At 47.6% G+C, this 17,500-nt stretch overlaps 2 protein-coding genes across 2 annotated transcripts in view; both read left to right on the top strand.

The window, feature by feature from the left end:
* Nucleotides 1-17,500, top strand: part of LOC113803664 (putative achaete scute target 1) — a gene marked incomplete at its 5' end in the record, with an annotated part of 110,448 nt that overhangs the window by 26,516 nt on the left and 66,432 nt on the right.
* LOC138860725 (EH domain-containing protein 3-like) lies at nt 1,044-2,030 on the top strand. Its single transcript, XM_070118898.1, has one exon. It carries the CDS (start codon nt 1,221-1,223, stop codon nt 2,028-2,030), a length of 810 nt encoding a protein of 269 aa, XP_069974999.1. The 5' UTR covers nt 1,044-1,220.

The following is a 17,500-nucleotide window of genomic DNA, read 5'->3' as shown; positions in this document are numbered from 1 at the left end:
TTTTCTTTGGTATTTTCGTGTGCTCTCACGGGAGTGTGCTAACAAATCGATGTTTATATGACTAAAATCAAACTTTAGATGAACATTATTTGAGTGATTTCGAACACGGATTAAGTACATCTTCCAAGAACAGCGATGACATAGTTTAAAGCACAGATGCCCATGACAGCAGGTGTGGAAATGAGACTAGTACACGCCAAAGCTAGCGCAGACAGGATAGTGACGGCGTGACACAGGCATGCAAGCTGTAACGAGACGAGCATGCAAGAGTGCAGCATCATATTGCAAGGGTGAGATATGCAAAAGAGAAGAAGAAGAGGAGGAGGAGGAGGAAGGGGAGGAAGAGGTGGTGGTGGTGGTGGAGGAGGAGGAGGAGGTGGAGGAGGAGGAGAGGGAGGAGGAGGAGGAGGAGGAGGAGAGGGAGGAGGAGGAGGAGGAGGAGGAGGAGGAGGAAGAGGAAGAGAAGGAGAAGAAGAAGAGGAAAAAGGAGGAGGACTAGGAGAAGGAGAAGAAGAAAGAGAAGGAGGAGGAGAAGAAGAAGAATGAGGAGGAAAAGGAATTGAAAGAAGAAAAAAATAAAAGTAGAGAAGTAAAAGCAAGAGAAAAATGGAGTAACAAAAAGTAGAATTAGAATAAAGAGGAGGAAGAGAAGATAAAGAAAGGAAAAGATAAACAGGAAAAGAAGAAAAATAGGTGTCAAGATGAAAAAATAGAAGGTGGAGGAGAAGAGGAAAAGAGAATAAGAAGGGGGAATAGAACATAGAATGGAGGAGTAGAAGACGTTAAAAGAGGGAGGAAGAGAGGGCGATGATAAAAATGGAGGAGAAAATAAAGCGGAGGAGGAAGAGGCGACGATGAAAATAGAGTAAACGATAAAAGCGGGAGAAGGAGGAGGAGGCGACGATGAAAATGGAAGAGAAGACGATAAAAGCGAGAAAAGAAGTAGCAGGCGATTAAAGCGGGAGGAGGAGGAGGAGGAGGCGATAAAAGCGGGAGGAGGAGGAGGCGGCGAAGATAAGGAGGAGGGGCTCCGGGCTAGTGCGGCGGCCGGGCTGTAGATGGCGCCGCCGCTCAGTCGCGAGCTGACACCGCGCGACGTCAGCTTCCGGAGGTCGGTGAGTCCTAGGTTCTCCGTGGCCACAGGAGCAGCAGCAGCAGCAGGAGGCGCTGAAGAAGCCGCAGTAGGAGAGAGAGAGTGAGGAGAGGGGGACGCCGCCGCCATGTTCTCGTGGATTAACAAAGATGAAGCCAAGAAGAAACAGCTGGACGTGTACGACTCGGTGCTGGAGGGCCTCAGGAAGATCTACAAGGCGAAGGTGCACCCGCTGGAGTCCAGCTACCAGTTCCATGACTTCCACTCGCCCGCCCTCGACGACCCGGACTTCGACGCGAAGCCCATGATCCTCCTGGTGGGGCAGTACTCCACGGGCAAGACCACCTTCATCAGGTACCTGCTGGAGAGGGACTTCCCCGGCATCCGCATCGGGCCCGAGCCCACCACCGACGGGTTCATCGCCGTCATGCACGGGGAGACCGACGGGGTCATTCCCGGCAACGCCCTGGTGGTGGACCCCAAGAAGCCCTTCCGACCCCTGTCCAAGTTTGGCAACGCCTTCCTCAACAGGTTCCAGTGCTCGCAGGTCAACTCGTCCGTGCTCAAGGGCCTGTCCATCATCGACACCCCAGGCATCCTGTCGGGGGAGAAGCAGAGGGTCGACAGGGGCTACGAGTTCACGGGCGTCTTGGAGTGGTTCGCGGAACGGGTAGACAGAATTATCCTCCTGTTCGACGCGCACAAGTTAGACATTAGTGACGAGTTTAGGCGGTCGATCGAGGCCCTCAGGGGCCACGATGACAAGATCCGAATCGTGCTCAATAAAGCTGACATGGTCGACCACCAGCAACTTATGCGAGTGTATGGGGCACTCATGTGGTCCCTCGGCAAAGTGCTTAATACCCCAGAGGTCGCACGGGTCTACATCGGGTCGTTCTGGGATCAGCCTCTAAGATACGACGTTAACCGAAGGTAAGACAAGGAAGTCTATTTAGAATGTTGTTGACGAGGGATTTTTATTTTTAAAAATATATATTACAATGCACAAAATATTGTTATTGTTATAAGTGATTGATGATTTAAATTCCATATGGTGTAGATCTGGCTTGAATGTTTGAGGGTTTGTTCTCTCCAAGATTAAGATTATCGTTGAAAATAGTTCCCTTTCGTAGATAATGAACCTTTTGTAAAGCTGAAAAATGTATACATTATTTTTTCATATATTCATTATATCACCTCCAAAATGCAAGTGATGATGTGGCAGAATTGAAGATCAAATTTTGTCGAAAATGATTTTTAAAATGTGAATTAAAGTCTATGATAGTCGCAGAAAAGCTATCGTTCCTTTTGCACACGATACAAATATAATCTGAAAATTTGTATAGTCTAAATGTTATGTGACGTGAGTGATATGTTTTATAACTGTCTGTGTTATCCTGTCATTGTTGTATTGCAAGTGATATTGTGTGAAAACAAAGGATGATTCATAAATTTTAAAGGAAAACAAATAAAGAAACGCATTGTGTATGAAAAAAGTGTCTCTGTTCTTAAACAGAAAAAGAAAAAAGAAATTTTGCCTTCAGCAAGAGGCTGATCTGTGTCCTTCTCTGTCCATTTTATCAGTATTCTCTTTTGCTCAAATGGGGAAATTTGCCGATACAATACATACACAGCCAGCTAAGTGAACATTGTGGCATGCACTTATTTTAGTACCCTGGCAAAGGCTAGCAAATGTTCATTACATCTCTAGTAAGATGGAGCTCAATCGTATTAAATTTCATTTGTTGGGGAGGCCTTCAAGCGCTGTAATGCCAGAATGTGTGTTGCATATGTTTTGGCCTTTGGCCGAATGCCGATGGCATGGTGATTATTTGGTACTGCCGATGTAACTGTATGAGTTTCTAAAGATTTCAGACTATTCTTCGTAAATTACAAGTTCCAAGTCACTATGAATAGAGAGGAGGCTATATAATGAGGAAAAATTCTATTCTTAGTTTAATTGTATCAGAAACAGTAGGCATAAGCCTGCATGATACATGAAATAATTTGCCAAAGTAAAGACTAATTTCAGAAATTAAAAAGATAGGAAGTAACATGGTGCATGGACTCAATCAGGTGGGCGTATACAGTACAGTGTTTGGGTGGGGGTCAAGGGGCTTCGTCCTCTGGTTATGGTGATTTTTGGTTCATATGTGGATGCAAATATATTCCAAAAAGAGCCTGCATTATTGTTGGTTTGAGTAATAGGGATTTAGTCGCGCATCAGTTTATGCTCCAGGTTGTATCTAATGATAATATATTCTCATTAACTTTTTATAATTCATTGGTGTCTTTTTTCAATATAAGCTACAAATAACTTAAACTTAGCCAATGCACGAACTCATTGCTTCTGCTGTTGAATTTCGCACCATCAGTCCTTCAGCAAAGATAAATAAACCCGCTGCGAAATAAAAAAGTAGGTCAAGCTCTTTCATGCCATTATGTATGGTGTGGAGGTTTGTTTTCCTTTGTTGGAGCTTGACACTGCACCACGATTATGTTGAATATTAGGTTGGAAGCCTGTTATAGCAAAATTGCATATGCTTGAAAGGGATTAGCAGAGAATGCAGGATTGTATATGGTTTAAAGGGATGTGAAGAGAACATTGCCACTACAATTTGAGGAAAAGTCATATTTAAGGGTCACTTTGGATGTTTTGAAACCATTTTAACCGTTTAACCATTATTCGCTTTGAAACTTGTATTGTTATTCTATTTGAATCTTTAATCATTGCACTTACAGTCTCTCTAGTAAGGTTAGACGAGGTTAGGTTTGGGTTAGGCTACATTACATTTAGTTTATACTATGTTACATCTAAGTAGTTTGATATATGTTGTGATAGGATGGGTTTTAGGTTTCATCTTGGATTAGCCGAGTTGTGAATGTAGGCTAGCATTGTTTATCATTTTTTTTAGAATAATTTTCATAATGCACAGGATTGTCTAGACAATCCATCATTTGATTGATAGAATTATGAGCTAATGATGTGTTTAGTAGCTAATTAATATATTCTAATTTAAAATGAGGTAGAGTGTTGTGTAGGTTTATTTTAGGCTTAGTTAAGATTTCAGGTATGTTAGTGATGCGTATTGTTGTGCAGACCAGTGTTACCCGAAACATGCACCATTTGACCCAGTTTGGCTTCATGTATTACCTTCATAATCCTATTATATGCCTTTTGTACTCTAGTCTGTAGTGTTTACACCCTTCTACATTTGTCAGGATTTCTTTTTGCACATATCATCTATTCATGTTGATAAATTGATTTTATGTAGTATTATTATACTTGTATTATTTTTTTGGCTTGCGAATACAAGTGTTCATCATTTATCAAGATTTTAGGCGGGGCGAAGATGAATAAGTGTTTTGCAAAGTACATCGACATCATAAATCATATAACATATCAGGCATTGAGGCTAGCAATTAGGCACTGAAGCTTTGGGGCAGGCAGACTTGGAGAGAGTTTGGGGTGGATGTTTAATTTTCCTCTTAGATAATCATGGTATTCTTCCTTTCTTTGTCAGAGCATTGTTCTTTCCTAATTGCTGGCATCACGCATCTACTTTCCTGATTTGCACATTAATTATGAAATTACAAGTTCACCGAGTGCTTGTATGTCCAATAACTCTTCCTCTTCCAACTCTATCAATTTATCAATTCTTGATCACGCATTACTTTATTTAACTTATGGATGTGCATGCTTGTGTGTGGGTATGTGCATGTATGTATGTGTGTGTGTGTGTGTGTATGTGTGTGTGTGTGTGTCTGTGTGTGTGTGCGTGCGTGCGTGCGTGCACGTGTGGGGGTGCATGCTTGTGTGTGCATGTGCGCATGTGCTTGTGCGTGTGTGCACTTGTGGGTGTGTGTGTTCGTGTGCGTGCGTGCATGTGCGTGTATGCACGTGTGGGTGTCTCTCTCTCTCTGTCTCTCTCTCTCTCTGTCTCTCTCTCTCTCTGTCTCTCTCTCTCTCTGTCTCTCTCTCTCTCTGTTCTCTCTCTCTCTCTGTCTCTCTCTCTCTCTGTCTCTCTCTCTCTCTGTATCTCTCTCTCTATCTCTTCCTCTCTCTGTCTCTCTCTCTCTCTCTCTCTCTCTCTCTCTCTCTCTCTCTTCTCTCTATCTCTCTCTCTCTCTCTCTCTCATCTCCTCTCTCTCTCTCTCTCCTCTCTCTCTGTCTCTCTCTCTCTCTGTCTCTCTCTCTCTCTGTCTCCTCTCTCTCTCTGTCTCTCTCTCTCTCTCTCTCCTCTCTCTCTCTTCTCTCTCTCTCTCTCTCTCTCTCTCTCATCTCTCTCTCTCTCTCTCTCTCTCTCTCTCTCTCTCTGCTCTCTCTTTCTCTCTCTCTCTTTCTCTCCTTCCTTCTTTTTCTCTCTCTCTCTTCATGCATGCATTTGTGCCCATGTCTTTTAGTCACTCTCTTTCTTCCTTGTATTCATTTATATCTTTTACCTACCTACTTATCCACAAAGCTTCCTACCTTATTTTGTCTGTCTGTCTGTCATTTAAATGTGTGTTTCATATATTCATTAATGTTTAAATGCACAAATACAAACGCTTGATCGCACACAACATACAGGCACATACACACACTGTTTATCCCTTTAATTTTTTATGTATATTTTATTAACCGATTAAAAAAACATCTTTTATAGTTTATGGAAAGTCAAATGTACAACAAAAGGAAGAGAGTTGACGTGATTCGGTAAAAACTACCTCTGCTTCAGCATGTGAGGCTCATTTCTTTAAGTCTGTTGAATGCAGTCCAGGGCCAACTTTCTCTTTACCCTGATTACCACACTAACAGAAATGTTAGGTTGATTTAAGCTGGTTCATTTGAGCTTTTTTTTTTGTAATTAGTTTTATTTATTTTATTTTTTTTTAACTTCTTGAATATGACAATTGTTTTATGTCACATGACGGCTGTTTGACCTTTCATGTCAAGGAGGATAAATCCAGTTAGGTTTTTTTTTCCAGAATCAACCAGTTGATGTGAAATGCCTAATTAAGTTCTTAGAAAATTTGGGTTAATCTTTTGAAAGACAAGTCCCCAATAGATTAGATAATGTCTGGGTGCGGTTATAACTTGATGTTGATACGATAAAAGATTTCTTCAGTATGTGAACTTTTTAGACTGCGATTTAGCAATTTCCTCCTTTAGGATATCTGAGCTCCAGATTTCTGGGAATTCTATTATACGAGATATATATGAAATAAGTTTGTCTTCTTGGAATGAAATCAAAAGGATTCTGTAAGTTTTTAAAAATTTGACTGGTGAAAATGATATAATTTGTCATGAAGCTTTATTTACTGTATAGATTAGATATGCAGAGTTACTGTATACTAACTAACAAGACAGTTCATCTGATTCAGTATGCACAGCAGGAGTGTACCCAGTTTGAAAAAATGGAAAAACATGCAGTAGTCAAAGGAATGTATTTACATTAAGGTCGGAGATTTAAACACAGGAGCATTCTTGGAACTAATATTAGTTAGAGCAATATCTTCGCACCAACATCTGGCCTTTATGTTGATCGCAGCTAGTATCTTAATATAAACGGAATTCCAATAGGAATATCCAGGAACCAAGGCTTTAGACATCCAAACGCCCACCCTCCTACTAACCAAGCCACCCACCCACCCACTCACTCACTCACTCACTCACTCACTCACTCACTCACTCACTCACTCACTCACTCACTCACTCACTCACTCACCCACTCACTCACTCACTCACTCACTCGCTCACTCACTCACTCACTCACTCACTCACCACCCACCCACCCACAACCACACCCACCCACCCACCCACCCACCCACCCACCCACCCACCCAATAACCCACCCACCCACCCCTCTCACTCACTCACTTACCCACTCACTCCACCCACTCACTAACCCACTCACTTACCCACCCACTCACTCACTCACTCACTTACCCACCCACTCACTCACTCACTCACTCACTCACTCACTCACTCACTCACTCACCCTCTCACTCACTCACTCACTCACTCACTCACTCACCCACTCGCTCACTCACTCACTCACTCACTCACTCACTCACTCACTCACCCACCTACTCACTCACTCACTCACCCACTCACTCACTCACCCACCCACCCACTCACTCACTCACTCACCCACTCACTCACCCACCCATTCACTCACTCACTCACTCACTCACTCACTCACCCACCCACCCACCCACCCACCTACCCACCCACCCACCCACCCACTCACCCACCCACCCACCCACTCACTCACTCACTTACCCACTCACTCACCCACTCACTCACCCACTCACTCACCCACCCACTCACTCACTCACTCACTCACTCACTCACTCACTCACTCACTCACTCACTCACCAACCCACTCACCCACTCACTTACCCACTCACTCACCCACTCACTTACCCACTCACTCACCCACTCACTCACTCACCCACGCACCCACTCACTCACTCACTCACCCACCCACTCACTCACCCACCCACTCACCCACCCACCCACTCACCCACCCACTCACTCACCCACTCACTCATTCACTCATTCACACCCACGTCCACACACTCATTCGCTGACTCACTCACTCACTCACTCACCCACCCACCCACGCCACTCCACCCACCCACCCACCCACACCACCCACCCACCACTCACTACACTCACTCACTCACTCACACGCTCGTTTACTCACTCACCCACCCACCCTCCCACCCACCCACCCCACCCACCCACCCACCACACCCACTCACCCACTCACTCACTCACCTTCACTCACTCACTCACCACACCCACCCACCCACCCACCCACCCACACTAACTCACTCACTCACTCACTCACTCACTCACTCACTCACTCACTCACTCACTCACACTCACTCACCCACACCCACTCACTCACCCACCCACTCACTCACTCACTCACTCACCCACACCCACTCACTCACCCACCCACTCACTCACTCACTCACCCACTCTCTCTTTCTCCTTCCCTCCCTCCCCCTCCCCCCCCCGCCCCCCCCCCCCCCCTCCCTCCCTCCCTCCCTCCCTCCCTCCCTCCCTCCCTCCTTCCCTCCCTCCCTTCCCTTCTTTCTCCCCATGTTTTCTTTCTCCCTCACACCCTCACCATTTCCTTCCCTTTCCTTCTTCGATTCTTGCAAGGAAATGAATGATTATGCTACGTAACAAGTGGGAATAAGAGGGAGGGGGCGGGAGGGAGAGGGAGGGACAAAGATTGAGATGTTGACGGGGGTTGCATGCATTGTCAGTTGGGAAACGCCGTTGCAACATTTGTATTCCTTGGGTAATATATTTTCTCTTTTTGGTATATGTATATGTGTGTGTATGTATATATATGTATATATGTATATGTGTATATGTGTATGTATGTGTATGTGTATATATGTATATGTGTATATATGTATATATGTATATGTGTATATATGTATATGTGTATATATGTATATATGTATATGTGTATATATGTCTATATGTCTATATATATGTCTATATATATGTCTATATGTATGTCTATATGTGTATATATATATGTATACATATATGTATACATATATGTATACATATATGTATATATATACATATATATATACATATATATATATATATATATATATATATATATATATATATATATATATATATATATATATATATATGATGTATAGCTTATATGTAAAATATTCAGTACAAGGTTAAACCTTATGTGCCCGGGAGAGAGAATATTTATATATTTTTTATTTTCTTTCCTCTTTTTCTATCAATATATATATATTTATACATATGTATATATGTATGTATGTATAAATGTACTGGCTTTCTAGTATCTTTTAAAAAGAAGAAAATGTTGATAATAGTGTGCCCAATTGTATTTAGACACATTTTATGCACACAAATCTGTTTTTGTCTTTTATCATTTTGCTTGTTGTTGCTAGATACTTTTAAGCTGACATCAACCTGCAGCTGTGCAACAGTAATGGCACTCATCAAATTTTTTTCCTTGACTGGAGAAATGTGGCGCAAGTAGCAATAGATACGTTGAAATGTGTTTTTATGTGTAGTAGGGTGAGAAAGCACAGACCGTAATGGAAGTCTGTTGTCTTGTGTTTATGTAGATTCCTTGTTGGTGACGGTTTTGATCGGGACATGTAAGGAATTTCAGATTAGGGAATACTGCTTGGTAATATTAATGGAACGGAATTAGTTGTCACTTATTTAATCTTGTTCTGGGATTATTTGCTTTAAATGTGCAATTTTCTCCGCCTGTAGTTTTCTTCTTTTACGTATAGCAGAGTGATTATTGACCTGACATCAAATTTAACAAACAAGGCAGAGCAATGAGTTCATTTTTTCTTTCCTTCTTTTCTTTTCTTGTTCTTTAGTCTTTTGTCTTTTGTCTTTTGTGATGACGATGATAGTGAGGGTGCTTTTTTTATTTCAGAAAAGTACTCGTAGATGGATTTAATTTTTTTGCTATTCTACTTTCATTAGTTATGGATAGCTTGTTTGTCTACAACTCTTGTATGGTATTATATAGCGAGACTTAATTAATGGTTTGAGACTTTTTGCATACTGCTCTGAAAAGGGCGGCAAGGTTCACAGCGATGCGTGCCTGTAGGATGAGACAAGTGCTTGGTTTTGGGATGTCTTAATGCACAGTTATTTCAAATTGAATTGTTTTTAGCTTGAATATTATGATATATATGATGTAGAATCTTATGTATTATTTTGGTTTCTTGAGTTTTTACACATACTTTTGAAAGATGTCATATATTATAGGCCTTTTTGCTCTCTCTCTCTCTCTCTCTCTCTCTCTCTCTCTCTCTCTCTCTCTCTCTCTCTCTCTCTCTCTCTCTCTCTCTCTCTCTCTCTCTCTCCCCTCTCTCTCTCTCCTCTCCTCTCTCTCTCCTCTCTCTCTCTCTCCTCTCTCTCTCTCTCTCTCCCTCCCCCTCTCTCTCTCTCTCTCTCTCTCAAGTCTTTCTTTCCTTTCTTCTTCCTTCCTTCTCTCTCTCTCTAAATCTCTCTCTCCTCTCCTCCTCCTCTCTCCTCCCCCTCCTCCCTCCTCTCCTCCTCCCTCTTCTCCCTCCTCTCTCTCTCTCTCTCTCTCTCTCTCTCTCTCTCTCTCTCTCTCTCTCTCTCTCTCTCTCTCTCTCCTCTCTCTCCTCTCTCCTCTACCTCTCCCCCTCTACCTCTCCCCCCTCTTACCTCTCCCTCCCTCCTCCCTCCCTCCCTCTTCATGTTTTCCCAACTTTCTCCATTTCCTCCACACACTACCATCTGCATTCATCACCCCCCTCCTTAAACCACCTCTCTTCTTTCTTTCCCCTCCACTCCCCCTCCCCCTCCCACATCTTTCCCCTTCCCCCCCTCTTGTCACGCTCTGGTTGACATGACAATGACAGTCATGGTGCGTCTCAACCTTGGTTTGCGGTTCTTATGAGAATTAGTGGATAAGCTTGAATATGAATGACTTTGCTGTACAGTTTAGAGGTGAGTTCTGCAAAGAAATGAAGAAATTATAAGAGTTTTTTTTTCAAGATTGTGATTAAAAAAGGTTGCCATAGTTGTTCGGTTTTTGGGTCTGTGAGTTTATTTCCAACTCTCAAGTCCAACTTTCTTTCCTTCTGAGGATTTTCCTGTGTTTCTTTTCGAACTCTGTTTCCTTTTTTATTCATTTGTTTTCCGGCTTTCCGCCTTTTGTCATACCTGGAGAGCAGTGTGTGGGAATTCATTTTAGCCTTGTACTATATGGAAATACATTTTCTCTCTCTCTCTCTCTCTCTCTCTCTCTCTCTCTCTCTCTCTCTCTCTCTCTCTCTCTTTCTCTCTTTCTTTCTTTCTCTTTCTCTTTTTCTTTCTTTCTCTTATTTTCCCCTTTCTGTGTCCCTCTATCCTTTCGTCCTCCCCCCTCTTCCTCCCTTTCTCTTCTTTCCTTCACTCTTTTCCCCCTCCTCCCATCTATCCCCCCTTCCCCTCCCGTCTTTCCCCCTTCCCCCTCCCGTCTTTCCCTTTCCCCCTTCCCTCCTTTTCCCCCCCTTCCCCTCCTTCCTTCCTTCCTTCCTTCCCCTTCCCCCTTTTTTCCCCTCTTCCCCCTCCTCAAGCGTACCAAAAACACACGTCAGAGCCGGAGAAATGAGACCATGCTCGACCAAGAAGTTAAAAGGAGCTCAAAGTTGTGCACATGTCACGTGACCTGTGTCTAACGGGATTTTTTTTTCCTTTGTTACTTTTTTCTTTTCTTTTCTTCTTTTACCTTCCCCTCCCCTTCCCCCTCCCCAACTCCATTTTTTATATAAAAAGAAATGTATATATATTTTTTGATATTTATTCGGAAGATGGTTTACCGCATGGCAGGATTTTTTTCCGTCACTTTTTTCCGTTTTTTTTTTCTCTCTCTCTTCATCGCAAGACCGTTTCCGGATGGGCGTGGGTGGGCGTGGGTGGCCGTGAAGGAAGAGAGGTTGAACGAGTGTCTTCAATAGCTACATTGCGGGCGTAGTGGATGTAGGCATATATATAGTTTTTTTCTTTTCTTTTCTTTTCTTTTAATTGCGTTTTCTGTTGTGGGCTTATGATTTTCGCCGAAATATAGCGTTTAGGGGGAAGGGGGGGGAGGGGGACCGGTTAAAGGGGGAGGGGTGGGGGAGGGGGGAAGGGGGAGGGGAGGGGAAGGGAGGGAGTGGGGGAACGGTTAGAGGAGGAGGGAGGGGAAGGGGGAGGGGGGTGTAGGAGAACTTGTACATACCAGAAAAAGCGATTGTCTTACAGAAAAAAGTAAGTGGAATGTGGTATTTAAATTCCTGACTCAGGTAATCGTGGAAGCAACCTGGCCAGTCACGTGGTGCGTGACGTCACTCTTGATCACGTGACCTTGCCGTCATCGTTCCAGTAGACGGTGACGTCATCACAAACATACGTGGTTGGGAGTTTCTTTTGTTTACGCGGTCATGACGTCATCATCGTTCACATGATCTTCGAATGTTCATCTCGTGTATTCATGGCCTTTTTAGAGCACCTCCCCCCTCCCCTTTATGAAAGGTATCGCCCCTTTGTTATCTCATTGTCATTAACCAAAAAGTCTCGATACAGTTCCAATATGGCCGCCGTGACGTGGCCATCCCGGAGGAGGAGGGGCCCTCCCCCCCCACCCACCCACCCGCCCTCGTCGCCGCCGCCACCGCCACCGCCTCTGTCACCCGCCTGCCGTAGTGTCACCCGCCTGCCGTAGTGTCACCCTCCAGCCAGTGTCATGCTGTTCTGCCAGCGAGGGCGAGTGAGGGTGCATGCACTGCTGTCGGCGATGACAGTCATGGCATCGGCGGGAACGGGGAGGGGTGTGAATGCTCACCCGTGGGAGGTAGAGAGAAGTAGAGAGAGAGAGAAGTAGAGAGAGAGAGAAGTAGAGAGAGGGGGTAGGAGAGAGAGAGAGAGAGAGAGAGAGAGAGAGAGAGCGAATGAGCTGGGACTGGGAAGGGGGAAGGGAGGGACGCGGGTGACAGATCCGCCCCATCTTTATTCTTTCTTTCTCTTGTGGTTCTCCTCTTTCTTATGCTCTTGTCTGGCTCTCTCTCTCTCTCTCTCTCTCTCTCTCTCTCTCTCTCTCTCTCTCTCTCTCTCTCTCGTCTCATTTGTATTCTCATATTCTCTCACCCTTCCTTCCCCGTCTCTTTCCCCTCACCCCTTCCTCTTCCTTCCCTTCCTTCGCTCCTCCTCCTTCCTCCTCCCTCCCTCCCTTCCTCCTCCTCCCCTACCCTCCCTCCTCCCTCCTCCTTCCTCCCTCACTCGTCCACCCTCCACCCCCCTCCCCACCCTCCTCCACCCTCCCCCCCCCTCCCCCCCCTCCCCCCCCCTCCCTCCTTCCTCCTCCCTCCACCCCCCTCCCACCCTCTACTCGGTTCTTTCGGGGCTTTTAAATCCGACAAAAAAAAAGGGGGGGGGAACAACCGCTCTTACTCAACTCCACAGTATGTGTTTGTGCGTGTGCGCGCGCGTGTGTCGGGAATCAGTTACTATGAGCGTGACAGGGGGAGAAGATACCGGGGGGGGTAATGGAGGGGGTAAGGGATGTTGTCCGTGGGGGGGGGGTATGGGGGGAGATGGAGGAGGGGGAGGGGGGGTATGAGGGTCAGAGTGTAAGAGGGGGAGGGAGGGAGGGGTGTGTAAAAGAGGGTAAGAGAGGGAGGAGGGTATGGGGGGGTATGGAGGGTAAGAGGGGGAGGGAGGGTAGGTATGGAGGGGTGTGAGGGTGAGAGAGGGAGAAGGGATGGGAGGGGAAGGGTGGGGTAGAGGATGAGATGGGGGAGAGGGGAAAGGAGTGGAGAAGAAAAGAATGGAAGGAGAAGGGGAAAGGAAGGAAAAGAGAAGAGAAGAGAGAACAAGAGAGGAGAAGAGAGTGGGGGGAAGGGCAAGGAAAGGAGAAGAACAGGAGAAGGCAAAGGAAGGGGAGGAAGACTGAAGGGAGAGGACTGAAGATGAAGAGGGGAGGAGAGGAGGGAGAAGGGAAAGGGAAAGGAAGGAAAGAGAATAGAAGAGAAGAGAAGAGAGGAGAAGAGAGGAGGAGAGGGGAGAGAAAGGGGAAGAACAGGAGAAGGCAAAGGAAGGGGAGGAGGACTGAAGATGAAGAGGGGAGGAGAGGAGAGGAGGGGAGGGAGAGACAGTGTGAATCTGTTTGTGGTAAAAGGATCTGCATTACGAGTATGATACGCATGTTCATTCGCATTTTTTTCTCTCTCTCTCTCTCTCACTCCTCCCCTTCTCGCTTTCTGTACTTCTTTTCTTCACCAGGACGCGCTCGCCTCTTCCCTTATCTCTCTCTTTCTTTCTTTCTTTTTCTTTCTCTTTCTTTCTTTTCTCATTCTCTCTCTCTCTCTCTCTCTCTCTCTCTCTCTCTCTCTCTCTCTCTCTCTCTCTCTCTCTCTCTCTCTCTCTCTCTCTCTCTCTCTCTCTCTCTCTCTCTCTCTTTCTCTCTCTCTTTCTCTCTCTCTCTTTCTCTCTCTCTCTTTCTCTCTCTCTCTTTCTCTCTCTCTCTTTCTCTCTCTCTCTCTCTCTCTCTCTCTCTCTCTCTCTCTCTCTCTCTCTCTCTCTCTCTCTCTCTCTCTCTCCCTCCCTCTCCCTCTCCCTCTCTCCCTCACTCTCCTTCTCCCTCTCCCTCCCCCTCCCTTCCTCTCCCTCCCCCTCCCTCCTCCCTCCCCCCTCCCTTCGCCCTCCCTCCCTCCCTCCCCTCCTTCCCTCCCTTTCGCCCTCCGTCCCTCCCTCCCCTATCAACCCCTCCGTCCCTTCGCACCTCCCTCCCTCCCTATCAACCTCTCCCTCCCTCCCTCCCTCCCTCCCTCCCTCCCTCCCTCTCTCCTCTTCGCCCTCCCTCCCTCCCTCCCTTCCTTCCCCATCCCCCCTCCCCTTCCTCCCTCCCTCCCCTCCCCCTCCCTCCCCTCCCTTTCCTTCCTTCCTGCACGTGGCATTCGGTGTGCGGGGCGAGCGAAAGCGGCGACGAATCCGCCACGGGAAGCGGCAACACTGTTTCCTTATTTAACGTTTTAGGAGAGGGGGGTGAAGAGCGGGGGGGGAAGGGGAAGTAGGAAGAGAACTTTCCTCCCTCCCCTTCATGTCCCTCCTCCCCTTCTTCGCTATGTCTCTCTTCCCCCTCTCCTTCTCTTTCCTTTCTTCCCCCTTCTCCTTCTCTTTCTCTTCCCTTTCTCTCCCTTCCCTCCTCCTCCTTTCTCTCCCTTCCCTCCTCCTCCCTTCTCCCCTCCTCCCTCTCCTCTCCTCTTCCCTCTCTCTGCTTCCCTCCCCTCTCCCCTCCTCCTTTCTCCCCCTACTCCCCTTCTCCCTCCTCTCCCCTTCCCCCCTTCTCTCCCCCTCCCTCCCTTCTCCCCTTCTTCCCATCACCCCTTTCCCCCTCCTTCCCCCTTTCCCCCTCTTCCCCCACTTACCTGTGTTAAAAAAACATGCGGGTTTCAGCGGTGCAAGGGGGCATTGTGGGGGCTTGTTTACTACTGCCGTGCTCTGTGTGTTTTCCGCCCTTGCCCCCCTCCCCCATCCCTCCCCTCCCTCCCCTCCCTCCCCTTTCCTTTTTGCACCTTCCCTCCCCTTCTATTGTGTTCCTCGTGTTCCTCTTCCTCTTCTGTTTCTTTCTCGTCGTCTTCACTCTTTCTCTTCCTCTTCCTCTTTCTCTTTCTCCTCCTTCTCTCTTCCTGCTCTTCTTCCTCTTCCTCCTCCTCTTCCTCCTCCTCTTCTTCCTTCCTTCCTCCTCCTTCTTCTTCCTCCCTCCCTCCCTCCTCCCTCCTCCTCCTCCCTCCCTCCCTCCTCCTTCCTACCCACTCTCAACCCTTTCACCCTTTTGCCCCTCCCCTCTTTCACTCGTGTTTTCTCTTCCTCTATCCTCCCTCCCCCTTCTCAACCTCTTCCTTCCCTCCTCTCTCCCCCTCCTCCCTCCTCCCCCTCCTACACCTCCACTTCCCCTCCTCCACCCTCTCTCTCTTCCTCCTCCTCCTTCCCCTTCTTCTCTCTCCTCCTCCTTCTTCCTCTCTCTCCCTTCTCCCTCCTTCCGCCTTCTCTCTTCCTCCCTCCCTCCCTCACCCTCCAGTTTCCCCCTTCCTCCTCCCCTCCCTCCTCCCTCCCTCCACCACCTCCCCTCTCCACCACCACCTCCCTCCACCACCCCCTTCCCCCTCCACCACCCTTCCCCCCTCCACTCACCTCCCCCCTCCACCACCTCCCCCCCTCTCCACCACTCTCCTCCCCCACCTCCCCTCCCCTCCACCACCTCCTCCCCCTCCACCACCTTCCGAATCCCGCCCATTCCACCGCCTCCTCCCCTCCACCACCTCCCATCTCCCCCTCCCCCCCTCCCCCTCCACCACCTCCCTCCACCACCCCTCCCCTCCCCCTCCCACCCTCCACCCCCCTCCACCACCTTCCGAATCCGCCCGTTCCACCGCCTCCGTGTGACACCGGGCGACGCCGCCCACCCGCCCTCTGTCTCATTCATGGCTTCCTGTTCGTATTTATTTATCTTTTTATTTTATCTTTTTTGTCGCGATGTGTTTGCTTTTTGGTCTGTTGTGCATGTCGCGAAGGGGCCCATGTTGTTATTTGTGTGTGTGTGTGTGTTTTTGGAGGGAAAGAGGTTGTTGGTTGTCAAGGTTAGGATGTCAGCACCTCGTCCTCATCGACATGGTAGCCGACAACATCGTCGTCAGCGCTTAATCGTCATCTAAGGGAGTCTCTCTCGCCGTTTCTAGCCCTTTCCCGTCCTTTCCCGTCCTTTTTCGCCGTTTCCCGCCCTTTCTCGTCGTTTCCCGCCCTTTCTCGTCGTTTCTCACCCTTTCCCGCCGTATCTCGCCCTTTCTCGCCTTATCTCGCCCTTTCCCTTCCTTTCTCGCCCTTTCCCGCCGTCTCTCGCCCTTTCTCGCCGTCTCTCGCCCTTTCTCGCCGTCTCTCGCCCTTTCTCGCCGTCTCTCGCCCTTTCCCGCCTTATCGCGCCCTTTCCCGCCGTCTCTCGCCCTTTCTCGCCGTTCCCCGCCCTTTCTCGCCGTCTCTCGCCCTTTCCCGCCCTTTCTCGTCGTTTCTCGCGTGTCAGTGAAGTACTCTCGCGTCCCCGGAGTGCATCGTTGCGTGCGGGTTCCCACTTGACACTCTCTCCCGGGTTGGCAAGCCGTATCCCTGGCTCGAGAAGGTGGGTCCAGCTGGGCCAAGATTTTCTCATGACTTGACAAGGCGTGTTCATGACTTCGAAGGAAAATGTACCCAGCTGGAGTAAGGTTGCTCATGACTCGGCATTTTTTCCCCCCCTGGCTTGACAGAGAGTACTTAGTTGCAGTAAGGTTGCTCTTGGCTTCACTCTTTTTTTTGCCCTGGCTTGACAGAGAATACTTAGCTCGAGTAAGGTTGCTCTTTGCTTGACATTTATTTTTTCCCCTGGCGTGGTTAGAATTGCTCAACTGGACAAGCCTTACTCTTAGGTGGGGCAGAGGTTGTTCCTGACTTGCCTAGGCTTGCATGTCCGGGCTTGCTCTTGGTCAGCTGGACAAGCCTTACTCCAGGTTGGGCAGGAGTTGTTTCTGACTTGCCTAGGCTTGCTTGTCCGGGCTTGCTCTTGGATTCACAAGGCTTGACGGGGCGAGCGAGGCAACGGGTCTTGGGAGGAAGTCGCCGTGTTCCTTGAGGAAGTGGCGCATCAACACCACTCGGCTGGCATTCGGTGGTGTGGGAGGATGGATGCCCTCTCTCTCTCTCTCTCTCTCTCTCTCTCTCTCTCTCTCTCTCTCTCTCTCTCTCTCTCTCTCTCTCTCTCTCTCTCTCTCTCTCTCTCTCTCTCTCTTTCTCTCTCTACTTTTTTCTTCTCCTCTCCTTCCTCTTCTCTTGCCTTCCCTCCTCTACCCTCCCCTCTTCAC

This window comes from Penaeus vannamei, chromosome 43 (genome assembly GCF_042767895.1).
Source record: "Penaeus vannamei isolate JL-2024 chromosome 43, ASM4276789v1, whole genome shotgun sequence".
NCBI lineage: Eukaryota > Metazoa > Arthropoda > Malacostraca > Decapoda > Penaeidae > Penaeus > Penaeus vannamei.
The sequence above is the reverse complement of the archived record's forward strand: the minus strand, read 5'-3'. Positions and strand labels throughout refer to the sequence as shown.

Excerpts from the sequence above, each read along its gene's own strand:
- LOC138860725 (XM_070118898.1), top strand. The coding sequence starts at position 1,221 with ATGTTCTCGTGGATTAACAAAGATGAAGCCAAGAAGAAACAGCTGGAC.